The 18,611-nt window shown below is 39.5% G+C and overlaps 2 protein-coding genes across 3 annotated transcripts in view; both read right to left on the bottom strand.

Annotated features, from left to right (window-relative positions):
- The window catches only part of tlcd3bb (TLC domain containing 3Bb), a 20,122-nt gene extending 13,682 nt beyond the window's left edge, over nucleotides 1-6,440 (bottom strand). The window contains exons 1-5 of one of the 2 annotated variants that reach the window (XM_015046971.1): nucleotides 5,931-6,440; nucleotides 4,519-4,571; nucleotides 2,671-2,874; nucleotides 1,306-1,389; nucleotides 985-1,210 (exon numbers count right to left, since the gene is read on the bottom strand). In XM_015046971.1, coding sequence (XP_014902457.1) covers nucleotides 985-1,210; nucleotides 1,306-1,389; nucleotides 2,671-2,795 — 435 coding nt within the window. In that variant the 5' untranslated portion in view covers nucleotides 2,796-2,874; nucleotides 4,519-4,571; nucleotides 5,931-6,440. The remainder of the gene's footprint in view (nucleotides 1-984; nucleotides 1,211-1,305; nucleotides 1,390-2,670; nucleotides 2,875-4,518; nucleotides 4,572-5,930) is intronic. The other variant, XM_015046970.1, reaches the window with a different exon arrangement.
- A 4,141-nt stretch (nucleotides 6,441-10,581) lies between these two features.
- mazb (MYC-associated zinc finger protein b (purine-binding transcription factor)) lies at nucleotides 10,582-18,212 on the bottom strand. Its single transcript, XM_015046967.1, has 7 exons — nucleotides 16,938-18,212; nucleotides 16,610-16,760; nucleotides 15,313-15,749; nucleotides 13,383-13,630; nucleotides 13,241-13,304; nucleotides 12,149-12,320; nucleotides 10,582-11,148 (listed from the first exon to the last, which is right to left on the bottom strand). The coding sequence occupies exons 1-7, from the start codon at nucleotides 16,968-16,970 to the stop codon at nucleotides 10,802-10,804; spliced, it is 1,452 nt and encodes a 483-aa protein (XP_014902453.1). The 5' UTR covers nucleotides 16,971-18,212; the 3' UTR covers nucleotides 10,582-10,801.
- Nucleotides 18,213-18,611: the final 399 nt, after the last annotated feature.

The raw sequence follows: 18,611 nt of genomic DNA, 5'->3' as shown, positions 1-18,611 counted from the left end.
CCGCTGGTCATCCTGAAGCGGAGCCGGTGATACAGGATTAAAGATGGCGGCCAAACAAGGACGGGAAAGAGAAACGGTCCAAACAGAGTCCGGATCGAGACGCAAAACGCACTTAATGCGGTTCTGTTTTGAAATATAAACACTCGACAAGCTGAAATTTAACGCTTTATTCAGCCAAGTTACATGAGCAGCGTCAACTTCTCAGTAAGAGGTTCCTGATGTGCTACGAAGGCAGAAAGGTTTTGATATTCCTCCTTCATTCTTCTTTCTGCTCCTCGGCGGTTACGTGTTTCATTAATGTCATCTTTTATTTCTGCATTCAGAAACGTGAGCGGTTCCTCTTTTGTTATATTTTATAAATATCTCTTGGTTTAATAACCACAGCCTGTACTTAATATAGCTGAAACACTGATCAAATATGATATTTTTTAAAATTTAGAAACATTTAGCCTTTTTTGTTGTGGAAAGACTTGATACAAGAGAAAACTCAGGTTTTTAAGAAAATGGCTGTTCAATGAATCATTAGTCGATTGATCAGATTAATCAACTTTAGATTAACTCATTAATAACTTGCATCCATGCTAAAGGGGGATAGATTACCCAGATATTGGGTCAACATATTTTTCCCAAGAGTAAAAACTAGCCGTCCAAGAAATTACTCAAGTAAGTGTAAAAAATATTTGGAAAAAAGACTACTGAAGTACTGAGTACCTCTAAATTACCAATCATTTAATATTTAACAATTACATCATCAGATGGACCAAAATATAAAGTTTAGTGGAAATATTGGTATGGTGCTTGTTTTTCATTCAGTGGGTAGAAAATCCAGAAATTTTACTCGAGAGAAGAGAAACTTCATAATAAAATTACTCAATTAAAAGTAAAATTACTCCTAAATTTTTTCAAAAAAGTTATTAAAGTAAATGTAACTATTTACTACCCATCTCTGCAGTTACAACAGAAAGAGCGACATGTGACGGTTACCACAGACACGGGGAAGCAGACGGTAACCATGACAACGTGGTGCAGCACCATGAGGAACTCGCGACGCAGGTAGCTCCTCACTGCTGAGCGCATGTGTTGGGGGGCCGCCAAGGCCTCCTCGTGACCTTTCACCCGCAGCTTGTACCAGTAGCACATGAACATGGCGTAGATGTCGTAGACGAAGTAGGGGACAGCAAACATGATGTAGGTGCTTGTGAGCCAGTGCCTGCACAGAAAGGAAGAGATGACGGTTTTTAAATCAAGGCAGTGATTTTATTTAAAGTTGATGATATTATTATTATTATCAGCAGTACGACTTACTGGTCCTCAATTATGTCCTTACAGGAAGATGCAATGATGTAGCCAGCTGAAGAAGCCATGACTGCCTGAATTGATGATACCAACCTGTGTGTGAGCACGGAAAAACAAAAAATAAATCAGAAAAGCTGTTTATTACCTCCCCATTTCTTTATGTTTAACCAGGGTTGTAATAGTTTAGAGCATGTGTCAAACTCGAGGCCCAGGGGCCAAATCTGGCCCTCCGTAGGTTTTTATCTGGCCCTCTAGAATCCAGATTACATCAATAAGTCAACAGTTTTTTACAAATTCGCAAAATTCATCCAAAATCAACAGATCCCCATGTTTTCTGACTTTACTGCAAATTTTTCTCAAAATTGGCCAAAAAACTTTGGTTTAAGTGACTGCTGGCTCAGCCTTACTTGATGTCAAGTCATAGTCTGTGATCAATGCGCCAATTAATAAACAGTCACATTTAGCATTACACATACATTAGCACAAATATAAAACTTCCTTACAAATATTTCTAAATTAGCACCACAAAATCTGTTATTTTGATTGCCCAAAAAACCACAAAAATCTGGAGGGACTGACCAGTGTGAAAAGATGTTCAATAATATTTAATTTTAGGAAACACTTATTGAATGCTCGCTACATTCTGGCACAACCGGCCCTTTAAGAACATTCAGATTTTTGATTTGGCCCAAAATGAAAATGAGTTCAACACCCCTGGTTCAGAGGTTTTTATTCAGTTAGTTTTATTTAGTTTGCTATGTTAGTATTCGTTAAGTATTGTTTAGTTTTTGTTGTACTGTTAATTTTTTAATACTTTGGTTAATTATTAGGTGCAGAACTCAAAAAAGTTAAATTATTAGGTATTCTTGCTGAATATTCAGCAGAAGATACCATTTTCAAATAATGTGTTCAATTATTGTTGAACAACAGCTGACTGGCATTATGGACGTCCATAACTTGCTTTGAAATGATTGAGCAAACAAATTTCAAAGAATCACTTCAGATCTTGATAACTAGAAGCTTTATTCTTAATAAAATTACTTTTTTCCTCTGAATTTTAAGACATTCTGGAAAAATTATGTTTCTATTCTGACTGCATTCTCTTCGTTAAATAAAAATCCTCAGTCTGGCCCTAAAACTCACAGAAAGGAATGATTGAAATAAAATCCAATTGTTAAAAATATTTTCTGTCATCTGTAATAGTTTTTTTTTTATTTTTTGGTTTAAAAACAATTCAACTTGGATCTGCAATGGAAAAAAATAGATTTTATTTTTAAGCCGGCTCTAAGTGAAAGTAACAAAGGTTCAGGAAGAACACTGTTCCAGTTGCCACGTTACATATAAACGTGTTGGAAGGTTTTGCGGAAGTCCGACCTGGCCGATACGATGACCGCATCTCCTTCGCTCCATCTCAGTGCTGGGATGGACTTCAGGCATTGTTTGGACAGAAGGAAAAGGCCTGGGAAGAACACAGAGCCAGCAGCCAAGATGGTCAGCATGGTCCCTGGCGATCTGTCTTAGGAGGCAAGAAGTTCGGCAGACAATCTGGTCCTTGAGATCTGTCGCTCTCTGTCCTCTCTGAAAAACACACAGAGAGGATGAGAGTTAACACCAATCGCTCACAAAAACAACAAAAAACCCAAGTGTTTACATTTGGCTGCGCTCACAAAGATAAGAGAAAGGAACACACTATCATAGTCCAACAGACGTGGCTGTACATTAAGCTAACCTCACTGATGAGACACAGAAATACAGGTCTGCATTACATTACCAAAAAGGATCATTTAATGGATAACATCAAAATCCTGCAAATGTTTTATATTTTTGGAGTAAATTGTGGCTACAACCAGGAGAAATCAGTGCTCCTGGTTTACAGACAGCCTAATTTACATTTTTTTTTTTGTTTTTTTTAAGTTTAAATATTAAAGCATAATAAAACAGGTCCTGACTTAACTGGGTTCATACAAACAAACAAAACTCCCAAAACCTATTATAGTGTGGAAATTAGACAAATCTTAAATTCTGACAATTTGTTAAAATATCTGAAAATATTGTTTAAAAAAAATACTGTTTTTGAAATTGTGAAACATACTGAGCTGAGTGAATGTTAACCCCAAGGTCAGATCATAAAATATTCAGATATATTAAGTCTCTGTTAGCATATTGCAAGTTAGCATTAGCCTAATACAACAGGAATAAAACTGAAGAACGGTTAACTTGGAAATCTGTTTCACCTAAGAACATCAGAACAGAATGACAGCTTGCAAGGTCACAAGATGAGAGTAAAGACATAAAAATGGCAAAAAAGAACAGTTGGATAAGAATTTTTTTAAAATGTCACATTAGGATCATTTTTACAACTGGGAGCAGCTGATTAGCATCTGAAAAGCTCAAAAAACATCTGAATTACAACCCCAGAGTGCAGAACCATAAAATAATAATCATATCCCCTACTCCAACATTTCTCTGCCTGGCTTTCTGACCAAAAACCCAATAAAGAGAAAAAGAGAAGCAGCAAAAGCAAATGAGGTGGATTAGCAGAGCTTGCCAACAACTAATGGTGTCATTCAGGACAAGTTGCTGAGGAATATTGTCTCAGCTGTGTAGATATTGAACTGTTAGCATCTCATTAGACTGTCACACAGAAACAATCTTCAGTCAGAGGCCTCTTCAGATTGATGGCAAGACTGACTGTTACTGGAGATCCTTCTTGCCCACATCACCGTCCAAAAAGACACTTTAAAGAAATTTGGATGAGTTGCAAGAATATTTAAATTCCCTTTGGGATAAATAAAGTATTTTTAGACTCAATACCAAACTAGATGGTTTAAAAATGGACGAAATTATGTATTCTGAAAGAACAATAATCCCAAACGTACCAAAACTGGTTGTGAGATAAACAGGATATTACAAGGCTTATTGAATGGGTCTCATCTTACGAGTATTGGAAACTTGTAGACTGTGCTTATGAGAATCAGAATAGGTGTTACTGGCCAAGATTATATGTATAAACAGGGAATGCGCTTGTGCTTATTTTGCCAGGTCACTGCCAAAAAAACAATCGAGTTAAATAAACCCCACCCTTTGTGCCAAGAAGAGGCAGAATATTACGCCAGAAACTTGCTGGTTGCTGCAAAAGGCGTGTGGGTGAGGACCAACTTGCTAAAAGTCTTAGAACCAAATAACAGTTGGATGTATGTAAATCACAGAAGAAAAAGAGACCTTGGAGGACTATCAGCCCAGCATTAGCATTCTGTAGACTGCCACTGGTTTTCCTGACGAGACGAAACAAAAGCAACAAGTATGATTTCCATATGAAGACTAGAGACAAAAGAGCAAAGATATTTTGCAAAAACAGGATCGAACAAAAGTTATCACATCTCTCAAGATTTAGAAAACAATAAACAAGAGCTGCAAAAATCTTTTTTTTTCTGATGCAAAAATGATTCCTTCAGTTTTTTCTTCCCTCTAATTGAAGAAAACTTTCAGCTTCTAATGTTGGTAAAATGTTCTACAGTTAAATGAAATGTATGCATTCAAATACCTAAATTAATGTCAACAATGATTGATTTAAATGTTGAATCCTGACCTAAACTTTAGTATACTTAAATGCTTTTTTCTTTTTATTGACCAAAAATCAACAGAATTTGAAGTTATAAACAGTAGTTTAACCTATGAGAATAAAAATACAGCGCCTCAGTGACAGAGATGTAAAATAATAAAGTCTGTGCGTCGTCCTCCATCATCCACCTGATACTACGGGGAGCATTTACCAGCTTCCTATCTACCCCATTACAAATATTGCAGTTTGCTTACACTACACTGGCTGACTCATTAAAAAAGAAAAAGTTCAAGTCCATTAGCAAAATGCGCAATGCGCTATTTTTTTTTTTAAATCGTCGAAAAATATTGACATTAGACGAGAGATCCGCAGCTCATTGTTCCTGCAGGAAAAACGTTAGTGTCACCTGTCTGTCTGGGAGGTGAAGCTTTATCGCAAACTAAAAATGGTAACACGTTAACGTGCGTCGAGAATAACTAGATTTGTATTTTAATATATTTTATGGGTGGGGGAGCTAATAAACTAAACTGGGAGAATAAAAAGGCAGATAAGAACTCGTGGAGTTACGCTAACTTAGCTGTGCGCTGCGTGTTCTTTTTAAACAAATTGACCAGCTAGTGAGGCTAACCTGCGCCAGAAGGATACGAACAAGTCAGCAACAAATTAATTCAATAAAAAACAATGACGTTTTGTTGACAATGTCAGAAAGCATGCTCCGTCATCAACATAACGAACCGGTTAACATTAAAATGACCGATTGTCTGCGCTGTTGAATCACCTGCTAACAATGACGATGCTACGACCGTTAGCGATTAGCCGAGTTAGCCACGATGTTGTTGGGGGACCCATTAATGCAAACACAGTTGAGGTTGTTTTAATAAAAATAACTCATAAATACAATTTCATTTCTTTTAATGTTTGTGGATATTTAATTACAGATGATATCATGGCATTTAAATGTTCTTTATTAGCTTGTTTGTTTGTAGCAGCCAGCTGCCGCAGTTAAGCCAATAACCCCTAGCTAGCACATCGGGAGTTTTGAGCATGTTCTGAATAAATATGAAACATTTACACAGCGGCTCTGCAGAGTCCAGTCAGCGTCCAACCGAAGGTCGTGTCCTGCGGGAAGCGTTTAAAGATATCCCAGGGGTCTCGGCCTCAATGCTCCGCATGTTTTATGTGGCCGCTTGAATGTTTGAAGGATAGCGGCGAGCTAACGCGAGCTAGCAGCAACTTTGATCAAAATCTCCGTGAGGTTAGCCCGATGGCAACTGATGTGAGAACCAGGCGGCGCAAACACTCAGCGTTATCTAACGGAAACACGTTAAACCCGACTTAAAGAGGAAGCTGCGCTCTGATGCAGCTGTATGGTTAGCGGATGCTGTCGCTATGTCATCCTCTCTCTGTCTCCCCACATCACACCAGAGATGCTGCTGCTGTCTCAGCCTCCCAGATGCAGCGTTGACTCAACACTGCTGCGCCAGCAGCCAGTTCCTACAGGTCTATGACGAGAAACGTGCACCAGTCACACATCTGCGTTTTTATGTAGGAAACAAGAGACATGTTGAATGGACTAGAGGCATAATCTGTTTACAAAATTCAGTTTATTCCCAGAGAACATCTGTTTGCAAAGGAAGCATTTAGGCATTATATTCGGGCACAAATAACCCTGTTATTGATTTATTTTTTAATTATGTAAGCATGTATTTAACAGGAAGTTTTACACAATTTCTTGTGCTTGAAGAATTTATAAATGGTACAGTGCTTTTACAGCTGTGCGTGTGATTATTCAGATGATTAGTTGAGTAACTGCATTAGAAAAAATGCTTTTCATTTAACCATTTAAGCCTTTTTTGTACAATATTTGAAATTTAATCAAAATGTGCAGATGAAAAAATAATTGAGCTCTTTTTTAAATAAAAAAATAAACATTTCATTGCAAGAATACATAGGTCTCATATGACATTACACTTCTGGGAACTTTGTAGCTGACAGCCATCTTGGTAAGCATCTGTAACATGACAGTTGCTATGGAATTGCTATGACAAGAATAAACAAGTCAATTAGAACTACCTCTCAACTCATTCCTATCTAATTAATAAATAACATAAGACTTAGTCACAGTTTTTGAGGACTCTAGTTACTTTTAGTTGGTCTCAAAGCTTTGAGCTGCGCTTGCCTACCAAGATGGCGGTTCAGAGGCACGGATCACTTCCAGTTCAGACTTGCGGGAACTATTTGTTCCTTAAGTGTACATTTATCTGGAACAAACTTCCAGAAAACTGCAAAACAGCTGGAACACGAGACTAAATCCCACCTGTCTAAGAGTTGATTTTTAACTATAATAAACGAAACTCTGACCAACATTTTGAAGCTTAACTGAAGCATGAAATGTGATGAAACTTGGCAAAATATAATATTTACTAATTTTCTCAACTGTTGACTGTCTTCTATGACTTAATTTTTTTTGCTTTTTATGATGTAAAGCACTTTGAACTGCCTTGTTGCTCAAATGTGCTATACAAATAAACTTTATTGATCAATTGATAATTTGTAGCAAAGGTTGCATGTGCAGCTAAAAAGCACTTCTATTATCCACATATGAAAAGCTCTATGATGGCGTGTTAGGGCCGTTGCTGATAGGGAAAAATTAATACGTTTCCACCAAAAAAAACTCAGACATTTTTAGATTAATCTAGAGATTCTTTTTTTAGGCAAAAACAATGAAACTGAAGGAGTTCAAAAAGTCACAAATTTTCTAGAAAACAATTCATCGTTTTAGATCTCAGGCATTTTCCAGAAAAAAAAGAACAAGAAAATTCCTGAGTTTCAAAAGTTTAACATTTTCAACTTTAAAACTAAAACATTCCTATGTTTTTTCTTGAAAATTTCTGAGATTCATTTGAAATTTTCAGATTTTTTTCTTGCAAAGTTTTGACTTTTGGAGCTCTGAAATTTTCTTCAGTTTTTTTCTAGAAAATTTTGGGGTGAAATATAAGAATCTACCAACAATGGACCTGAAACAGTTTTAGAAGCTCAACCATTTCTGCTCGGCTTGATATTAATACTATTTCAGGCTGATCTGTCGGTCATTATTTCAATTAACTGATTAATAAGGCCAAAAGGTACATAATGGTTTTTTTTAAACAAAATTTTAGCCAAATAAAGCTAAATCTATGCCACTCAAAGACTTCTGGGTAGAAAAAAATTAACAGATACGTTTTGTTTTTCATTCTAAATTCAGAATGCTAATATTATTTGTACAGTTTTGAGTCTGTACACTCCAGTTAATTGATTAGTAAAGTAGTTGTTTCAATTACCAATTCATCACGATCAATCCTAATTGCTTCATCCTTGCTATATAAAGCGATGTTTGAAATTGATGGACAATTTTTGATGTTTTTTCTGTAAAGCTAGTTTGTCTTTCTTATTAAAAATCATCTTTGGGACACTAAACTAACAACACAGGGGAAAAAACAGTCCAAACAGTAATTCTTGTTTAATATTTTTACTTTAAACTGTCCAAATTATAAAATAACATGATCTCTACTTGATCTACAAAAAAAAACAAACAACAAAAACAATGACTGCAATAAGTATCGATTTTTTTGCTCTAACAACTTTTTAGACATGCATACTGTTGAGAAATATAAAAATATAAATATAAATACATCCCCTTAATATTCTTAATGAATCCATGACTAAGATTTGAAATATTTTGTCATAAAAGAATTAAAATGCAGTTGAGTACGATAAGGCATTAAAGATGTATCACAAGAGCTGTACAGAAGCCTAAAGTAGAGGTATCATCATTATTATTTTTTTTAGTGTAATGGAGAAAAACTAAAATTAATTTGCAATAAATCACTATGTTTCTCAACAGGAAAAACACATTTTCAAAGAAAGAAACAACTACAGATTTAAAGGTAAGAAATGAACACAAAACAAACTGCACTCGTCTACTGTTAAAGTCCTTTTTTCCTTCGACTTAAAGTGACTTTTTAAGCCCTTTCCACAAAACGCGACAACTGACTGTTCATTACATGACTGATGCAGAAAACAAGTGCTATGCAGAAAGTTAAAAGACTAAATCTAAAAAAGAGTTTCACCCATTGGACTGGAACACAGAGAAAATAAAATAAAAAATAACTATGGCAATGACAGCTGCAATCAAATGAATGGCAATCTATGTGAAAAAATTCAGAGTAAAATCAACTTTTTCATAAATATTATCGTCTACAGCTAACTAACTTAGTGGAACTGCTAAATTTTATTCTCGTCATGACAGTTTTCTAACAATAAACATGGCCGAGCTTGCTTGGTTTATTTTGTTTTCATGCAAAAAGGTAGTTCAGAAGCCGAAGTGCTGATTAGCAGTTTTTTTTCCTGTGAAGGCCAGACCCAGAGAGGAAGACTCAGAGCAAAACAATCCGAGAAAACTCAAACCTCCATCCTTACCGAGTCCGACAGCTTTAAGGTGCTTGATGCTCCTGAATAACAACTTTTTTTTTTATTTCTGTACCTTTAGGAAACAGATGACCCATCCCCTACAGATGAATCTTCTGATTACCTTTATCTAGCGTTAAACCCTAATTTTCATCTCCGTCTTGTGAAATAAAACTACAAACATGCGAGAGGAGCTCAAACTTACACACACGCAAACACACAACTTCCCTTCCAACGTTTCTCTTGTTTCCTCCCCACCGAAACGTCTCGACACAAACCGTTTTGGATTTTCAGTATTCTCGGTAGTTGCTAACATGGAGGTAAGATCAGAGCTGGTGTGAGATTTACAGTACTTGGTACAGTAGACAGCAGCCAATGCCAAAAAAGAAGGGGGTTTAAGGGAGGAGAGGGAGAACCACGCTTTCATTAGAGTCTTCATTCAGAAATATTTGGACAGCACATCCATGTTTGTCATTAGTGTCGGTGAACCTGCTGCAGCTGCTTTCCAAGATGTCTTCTTTGATGCTCCAGCTCTGCAGCAAAACTTTTTAGATGTTTCTTCTCTCAAAGATTTCACCTCTAATCCCTAAGTGCTAATACAAAGAGAGGGGGATTCTCTGCAGACTCAAAGCAGGCGTTTCTAAAGAATAGATGGTTCTACAGAGCAAACACTGATTGGCTTGTTCCAGTAACAGAAATCTTTCAGAAACATGCTGAAATAATTCATCTGTGGTGACTGCTTTAAAAGTTGGACAAGAAGATAAGAAGTTGAAGAAGGTCTCAAGCCCAGTTTAAGTAACATTATTTTTTGAATGATAATTTTATTTTTATTTATTTGTTTTTAGCTATTTATGTCAGTGTCACATTATTTTAGTAACAAAAACAGATTCAATTTTTTAATGTAAAGGCAAATTTTGCATCTAGTCAACATTTAGCCCTCTTTACTGATAAACATCTCTTAAAAAATCAAAGCTGTTTGATATTAAAACGTAATTTATGTTGATGCTTTTATTTTGAAACGTAACCGGACGTTCACTGGTAAAAGAAGGCGGAAGGAGAAGTTATGGAGACGCCGCTAATGTCCGGCCGGCTAACACAATCACTCTGTCGTTATTAATGCTTAATAAGTCTTCTACCTTGGTTACAACAGTGAGATCGTGAAATTGACGAAATAAATTATGATCCGATACCGGACAAGTTAGCTAAATGATATTAATAAAATGTCGAATGATGGACGTTAATTTCGTCTTGGTTCTTAAAAAACGACTACTTTGACATGCTTGACCAATCATTTTGCGCTTGATTTTGTTCGTCCAATCAGGCGTGGTCCTTGTTCTTTGCTTGTCTAATCAGGTGAGGCTCTTGTGAAACGTCTTCCTTTGGAAACGCCTACTTCATCTGCAGACATACCTACTTGAATAAAAACGGAAAATAAAACATTAAACCGGGTCAGAATCAACAAGTAACCGTCCCGGGACTCGCTTCAGATCAATCCTGCTAACTGTGGGACTGAGGCGCCGCGATGCTAGAGCAGTCCGTGACGAGCAGGTCCACCACCGTGTTCCCGGTCACGTACACGGTGGGCGCCGCCGTCACCATGTTGCTCAGGGAGACGGAGCTGCTGGCGGCCACGTTGGAGGTGACGGGAGTCGGTGCGGCCTGGCTGGTGCTGTGGGTTCCCATGTGGCCCTGGAGCTGGGTGGGCGTCTTACACTGGACGCCGCACAGGTGGCAGACGAGGACGCCGCCTGAGGCCGTGCCGCCGAAGCCGCCGGGGCTCTCCTTCCACTCCTGGCCATGGTGCTTCTGGGCGTGGACGCGGAGATAAGTCAGCGTGGTGAAGCCTGGTGGAGAGCAGGTGTCAGAGCAGGTACTTTTCCATAACTAACCGTTTACTACAACGGTGTATTAGTGCCAAAGTACTTAGAAAAAGAGGTTACATTTTCACACACACAGGAAAGAAAACATAACATTATTTAGATCAATCTGAGGTCAGAATTTTACGAAGGTGTATTAAGACAGGAGAACATTTTCTAGAAAAAAGATGGAAATTTCTGAGCTAAAAACATCAAACCTTTGCTAGAAAAAAAAACTGGACATTTTTGATGTTTAAAAATTTTCAGTTTTTCTAAACTTGCAAACTTTTAGAGTTTCAAAGGACAAAAACTTTCAACCTTTGAAAGTTGGAAATTTCCAAGAGTTTTTTTGATAGAAATTTACTTCTCCTTTTGTCCATCGACTGACAGGCATCATTATTTGCCTTGCTGTCCTAATAATCACAGGCTTGGCAAAAGAAGGGGAAAATAGGACATTTCTGAGTTTCAAAAGTTGAAAATCTGCTTAAAAAAATACATTTTTAGATTAATCTTAGAAATTATCAGAGTTTCAAAGATCAAATTTTTTCAAGTTTTGAAACTCAGAAATTTCCAAGCTATTTCTAGAAAATTTCTGAGATGAATCAAAATTTCTGGGTGTTTTAGGCAGAAGTTTACTCCTCCTTTTTTCCATTAACTGACACTGACTAGCATCATTATTCGCCTTGCTGTCCTAATAATCCCTGGCTTGGTAAAAGCACTCAAACGCTTAACTGTTTTTATAAGGAGTTTTAAATGTCAAAGTTTTTTCTTTGGTCAATCTCAAAATTTTGGAGTTGTTTTTAGAAACCTTTTCGACTTTTCAAAATACCAAACAAACTAGAGAGAGAGACTGATTGGTTAACTGCATGGTCCAAAAATGAAATGGAGAAGGAACTGTTGCAGAGGACTCTACATTTATGAACTTTAAAGTTTGTGCCTTCATCAGACACTTTTGATAAAACCGATGGTAAAAAGCGTGTGTACTCACTGCGGTTACAGAGGTGGCAGACGTGGTGCTGCGACTGGTTGTGCACCCTCATGTGATCGGTGATGTATGCGGCGGACAGGAGCTTCCCGCAGATGTGGCACGGCACCTTCTCCTCGTGACGGATCATGTGGGCTCGCAGGCGATCCTTGGTGGCAAAACACGACTCACAGGTCTGCAGACAGAGGAGAGATGAAGCATCGCTGGTAAAAATCAGAACATCTTGGCATTTTAGGCTGCATTCACACCTAATAGATTCGGTTTGATTGGGGACCAAAATTGAACATTTATTACATTTTCAGCTCCTGTGGTTCTCTTTCTAACCGCACGGTGTCAGACGAACCAAACTCTTTGAAAAACCTGTTCCCCTCCTCACCTGTGGTGGCGCTGCACCAAGAACCACTGAAGAAAGCAACATAAAAACATCCAAAGACACGAGAGCAACGTCCTTCTTTGCAAAATGTAAATAAAAATGGATTAGCATCAGATTTTAGGGGTTGTAGCATTTCTTTTCTATTTCTCCTTCTGGCGCTAGACCTGCGCGTTTGATTTGGTTCCTTTTACCCAGAATTCCCTGCTCTGTAGTCGTCTTCCTGCTTTATGAGCGGTCTCTAGTCCGCTTGGTGTTCATATACAGGCCTGTCACAATAACCAAATTTACTGGAAGATATACTGTCCCAAAATTATTGTGATAAATGATAATATTGTCATTTTGGGAAATGTTAAAGTAATATATTGATAATGACATAATAATGCTGTAATTCCCTCTCTCAATCACAGGGTACACATCACACTTAATACTCTAAATATCTAAAATAAAACAACCAAAAGGAAAAATAAAAACCAAAAAATGGCAACGTAAAAAAAATTTATTATGAAGTATCTGTAAACAAAATTACAGATCAAAAAATCTTCATCATCAGAAAAGAAATTGAGCTGCTTTGTCTGCATCAAAGTTCGATTATGCATTTACATCTCCCCAAATGAACCGGACTTTCTCGACAAACAAACGAGAGTTGGACTGAACAGGTCTGGTGTGAATGCACCTTTAGAATAATAAAACTGCAAAAAAGAAACAAGAAATTTCATACATACCGGACATTTGAAGGGTCTTTCTGAGGAGTGCACCTGCCTGACGTGACTGTTGAGATGGTCAGGCCTACAGCAGGACACAAGAGAGACAAGTCAGAGCAGGAAGGGGGCGTGGCCACGGCATGTGGCTGCAGCGCTGCATCACCTGGAGAAAGCCTTGCCGCAGTGAGGGCAGATGTAGGGTTTCTCCACGCCGCCCTGGTGGGAGCGCACATGGTGGCTCATGCGGTCCTTCCTCTTGAAGCGCTGCTGGCAGATGGGACAGGAGAAGGGCTTCTCGTCCGAGTGGGACAGCCGGTGCCGGTTGAGGTGGTAGACGTCCCGGAAGGCCTTCCCGCACGTCTCGCAGGCGTGGTTCTTCTTCACGGGGTTGGGGTTGGGATTGGCGGGCCGCTGAGACAAAAACAAACAAGCTACAGAGTTTAGGTCTGTTCTCCACATACTGAAAGAGAATTTGTAAGATTTGATGATGAAACCATGCAAACACAGATAATCAGCCAGTTAGATAAATGATCTGATGATCGCAGTTGCAAAGAATTACTTCTAGCTCGTCTTTAATTCTGGTTTGTGTAACAGAGAACATGCAGGGGAGCGTGGGGGGGTGGGGCTCCGAGCTAGGGTTGGGCGATGCATCAGTTTTATCTTTCTTTTAAGTTTTAGAAAATCTGGATTTGTTTTCCTCATCAATGCACTTGTATTTTTTTACACTTTGAATTCAGGTCAACTTTGCGATGGAATATTAGGGCCAGGCTAAGTTTTCCTCTTTTTTTTATTTTATTCCCAAGAATAAAGTCAGTGGTAGGAGAATAAAATTGTACAACAATAAAGTTGAAACGTCACAATATTAGTAATTTTATGAGAACTCCAACACAAAATAAATTAAAATGAGGAATAGTCAGCATCTTGTAGAGTTATAATTTGTAATATTCTATGGACATACTTAACCTTTTAACATAATCAACAAATCATTTTGGTCGGCAGGACTTTGACACGTTTGAGCAAACAACTGTGCCTGTTTTAAAGAAAACGATATGAACTGACCAGCTCACATCAGATCTAGTTACTAGAAGCGTTTTCTCAAAATGACTTATAGTAATTTTAAGACATTTTATTCTGGTAAAATTGCATCTTTATTTTGATATTATGGCTACATTCTTGTAATTAAAGGTGACCCATTCTGCTTCCTTGAACAGCTTAGGATTGGACTATACAGGACATTTTTTTGCATAAAATAATTTTGAGATGATGAGATTTCAGCTTGGTCATGTTTGCCAAACTCAACGTTTACACTGGTGCGTGAAAATGCTGCAAACAGATGCGTAATTATACAACCGTGCATGTTTGAAAAGCAGAACTGGAGCCTCCTGCACAACAAACACAAATGCAGCAAGTTGTTTGGATGGTAAGTCGACAACAGAACATGTTTTTTCCAGCGGCCATTGTACAGCGAATTCAGCGGGAAAAGCAGCTGAACAAACGTGCTGGAGCGCCACTCGGGTTGCTAGGTAACAGGTGGCGTGCCAGTTGAACGGTTTTTGAAATGGCTCATTTTCCAGACACCAAAAAACATGAACTTTTTGCCAAAAAACAGCTGGGTATTCTTTTTTGTGCTTTTAGAAGAAGTATGAAAACATGCAAAAGGTGAATTTTGTAAAATAGGTCCCCTTTAAATGAACATTTTCGTAGCCTGGCCCTGATGCTCCATAATACAACTTACAGAAAGGATGACTGACATAAAAGCCACCTTTTGAAAATATTTTCTATTTTCCACTCCATTTTTTAGAAAAGAAAAGTTAAAATCGTCTCTGGTATGGAAACAAATCTTGGATTTTTTTTCCTTCCATTCTTTAGGAGGTTTTATTTGTAAGCCACATCGCCCAGCCCTACTTCGAGTGAACTGTTTCTTAAACAGGGGACTGAAATCGCCCCTCAACCAATCAGCGCTCAGGGATTTCTCCCGAAATCAAACCCGGGAGACGAGTTCAAAGACCATCGTGGCGAAGGCAGCTTAAGAAACAACACTCTCGAAGGCTCGGGGGTTGACGACAACCGTCTCTCACAAGGCCCTGACCCACCTGTACTGTCGCCCCTGTGGCCATGACGACAGCAGCAGGAGGCGGAGCATGAGGGTTAACAGTAGCCATGACGTTTGGCATGGCAACCCCTTCGCCATCCTGACCGCCCAGGGGAGGCTGCTGGGCGCCCGCCAGCACGCCGGGAGGGGCGAGAGGGGGAGGCACGGAGAGGTGCAGCAGGGAGAGGGGAACAGTGGGCCTCTCCGCCCTCCCTCCGGCCCCCACCGCCATGGCCGGCGGAGCTGCCGCCGCCGCCACCACCTGGCCGGCGGCTCCCTCCTTTGCTCCCTCCGCCTGCACTCTGGCCCTGTCCTTCATGCGTACCCCAGTGTGGACCGACTGGTGCCGCCGCAGGTTGTAGTTGTTCTTGAACTGCTTGTTGCAGATGGCACAGATGTGTTGCACGCGGGCCGGCCGAGGCGCTGGCTTCACCGGCTCTGGAGGAACCAGGGGGAAGAGAAGAAGAGGAGAAACTCAGGGCCTGTCACAGTGAAGTTCACCACTAAAAGACCCAATTCTGAATTTAAAAAAAAAACTGCATTTTCTAGCGTTTTAATTCAGCTGAAACAGAAAACTACGACAGAGTATTGGGGACATACTAAGAAAAAATAAATAAATTTGTGAGAATAAATAAGCTCATACAAGTTTAAAGTCTAAATAATATGAGAATAGTCATATTTAGAGAACAAAGTTGTATTACAACAACATACTCAGAGCAGTAAATAAACCAAAACTCTACAAAAACTACATGCATTTTGCTTTTAAGATTAAAATAGACTAAACTCCTCAAGTGGCTGGTTTTAGTTTCACCCATTTCAGATTTACTAAAGCAAAGTTTGTTTAATTTAGGTTAGTTTAGACAATAAAATGAATTTGAATTTTTGTGAAAAAAATGCTTAAGTGGTTAAAAAAAAATCTATGACATGTGCCATTTTAATCAGTCGTCAGAATAATTAATTGATTACTAAAATAATTGTTAGCATCTCTAAATAAACTATTTAATGCCACACCACAGGCTGAACTGCAGTTAAAATAACATTCTATAAAAATGCATTAAATGAAATATCTATAGAATGAGCCATTTTTAATCGATTAATCACCTGAATAAACGATTAATCAATTCCTGAAATAATCATCAACTGCAGTCCCAATTGCATCTTCACATTTCTATCATCATAAAAGGCGCCCAGCTCAAATTGTCAACGTGTTTTGAGCAACCCTCCCTCTCTCCGGCTGTCTTCAGGTTGTTTATCCAGCTGAACCCACTCAGGTGTGGCTGAGCTGCCGTGTCTCTCACCAGGCAGGGGTTCCTCACTCAGAGCCGTGGTGTCCACAGTGGAAGGAGGCTGCGCTATGTGCTCTGTGGGTGGGGTCTGGGGAGAACTCGTATGCACTTGCATGAGCTCTGATTGGAGGCTCCCCTCCACTTGGTTTTGGGTGGGAGTACTCTGGAGGAGCAAGGAGAAGGCCATCACCAAATGTAAACACAAGTCACAGCATTTATCTTGCAGAGGTAGTAACAAAAAGATGTGAGCGGGGCTGGGATGACACAGACAGGGCCTGCGTGTGTGGCGTGGAAGCAGCAGGGGGAGAAAACGCAAAACAGAGGCCCGCAAAAAGCCTACCTGGAAGAGAAAATTGCTCCAAGCAGCATCCATTTTGCGCCACAGACAGCGGTGGAGATTATGAAGTCAGCTCCTGGTTGAGGTTGAGGTCGTGGGGAGCCGCCTTTGCATGGCTCGGATCGGCCCCTCCGGTGGCGATCGGGACGCGGAAGGAGGCCCGGCCCGCAGCGGGAACGATGGGCTCCCCGGTTCTGTCGTATAGCGCGAACAAAGCCAAAGCCGTGTGCTGAAATCTGGTTTTCTCATTGAGGTAGAGCTGTGGGTTGAGACGCACGCAGCTGTTGGGACTAACGCAGGCTGCAGAGGTGGAGCAGGCCCTGTCCAGTAACGGCCTGCTTGTCTCCGGTTTTAAACTTTAATAGTTTACAAACACAGAATTTACCCCAAACCTCGCTAAACACGCAGAAATCAGCCCACAGGAGTTGCCTGAAAACAACCAAAAATAGTAATAATACTAATAACCGAGCCGTTGCAGTTTTACTCTTTAGCGCCGCGCACAAAACAGTGAAATAAATGCTATGTTTTTCACGCAAGAGAACGAATATGAGTTGTAATATCTGTCAAAACAGCAGGTCATGCTTTGCTTTTTTTTTGATTTATGAGTCTAGTTTTTTCCGATTTCCGAAGCCGCGGTAGGCCGGTCGGGTGTTTTGTCGAAGCCTCGCTGCTGGATTCAAGCCCTGACCCCGGCGAGCGGCGCTCTCGCCGGGCCGCAGCCTACCGCTCCACCTCGGCCGTTCAGCTGCGAGGATGTCATCTTTCTTTTTTTATCGCCCGCTCTCCCTCCTCCCTCCCTGTCTCTTTCTTCCTTTTCTTTTTTAATTCCTCTTTCTTCTCCCCCTCCTCTCCTTTTTCTCGCACCGCTATGTCCCACTTGCTCTTAAAGGGGTAGAGTTTCCTTTTTGGACACCCCCTCCTCCTCCTCGCGCTTGTTATTTCCGTCCTCGTTGTCCTCTCCCCTTCCTTCCTGGATTGTCTGCCGACGGAAAATGCTCTCTCTTCCCCCCACCTCTCCAGCTAGCTAGACCGAGCAAATCTGCAACGGGGAAAACAAGCAGAGTGACTTTCCATTAGCCGAGGGATGACAGACACATTTTAAAGGGCAATGCGCACAGATCCTCCCAGTTGCTCTGTAATAATGATGTCAGACTGTTGTTGCAGCACAATAGCAGCTTAGGAGATAAAACAACACAATTATAATGAAAATAACAAAAGCACAGGGATTCAAAACTATAGTTTTACAGCTATAAAACCAGAAAGTATTTTAACTTGGCTCTCCACCCAGGGTGGCAACCTGTATGGAGTGCCTTGAAAGAAAATCGCTGCACAATTATTATTATTATTATTATTTTTTATTATTACTATTATTATTATTTAATTCCTGACCTTTAGGGGTTTCTGTGTTTTTTCTGTTCAGTTATTTAGTTAAAACCTAGGACATAATTTGGATTAAGTTGGTAGGTGTCTACAAAACACTTTAATATCTTAACATAATAAACTACAGGTGTGTGAAACTGCATATTTTGGTATCAATCCAACGCTAAGTGAATACAAGCCCAGTATCGATGCTTATTACTATTGAAGTTTGATATATCATCAGATTTCTGACCTTTTGGTGCTGTTGTGGGTTTTTCTTTGAATTGTTTTGTTAACATGATAAACAAACAATAGAAT

This window comes from Poecilia latipinna, unplaced genomic scaffold, assembly GCF_001443285.1.
Source record: "Poecilia latipinna isolate Pla-1442-1.1 unplaced genomic scaffold, P_latipinna-1.0 Scaffold801, whole genome shotgun sequence".
NCBI classification, from domain to species: Eukaryota; Metazoa; Chordata; class Actinopteri; order Cyprinodontiformes; family Poeciliidae; genus Poecilia; species Poecilia latipinna.
Note: the sequence above shows the minus strand (reverse complement) of the source record. Positions and strands in the feature narration are given on the sequence as shown.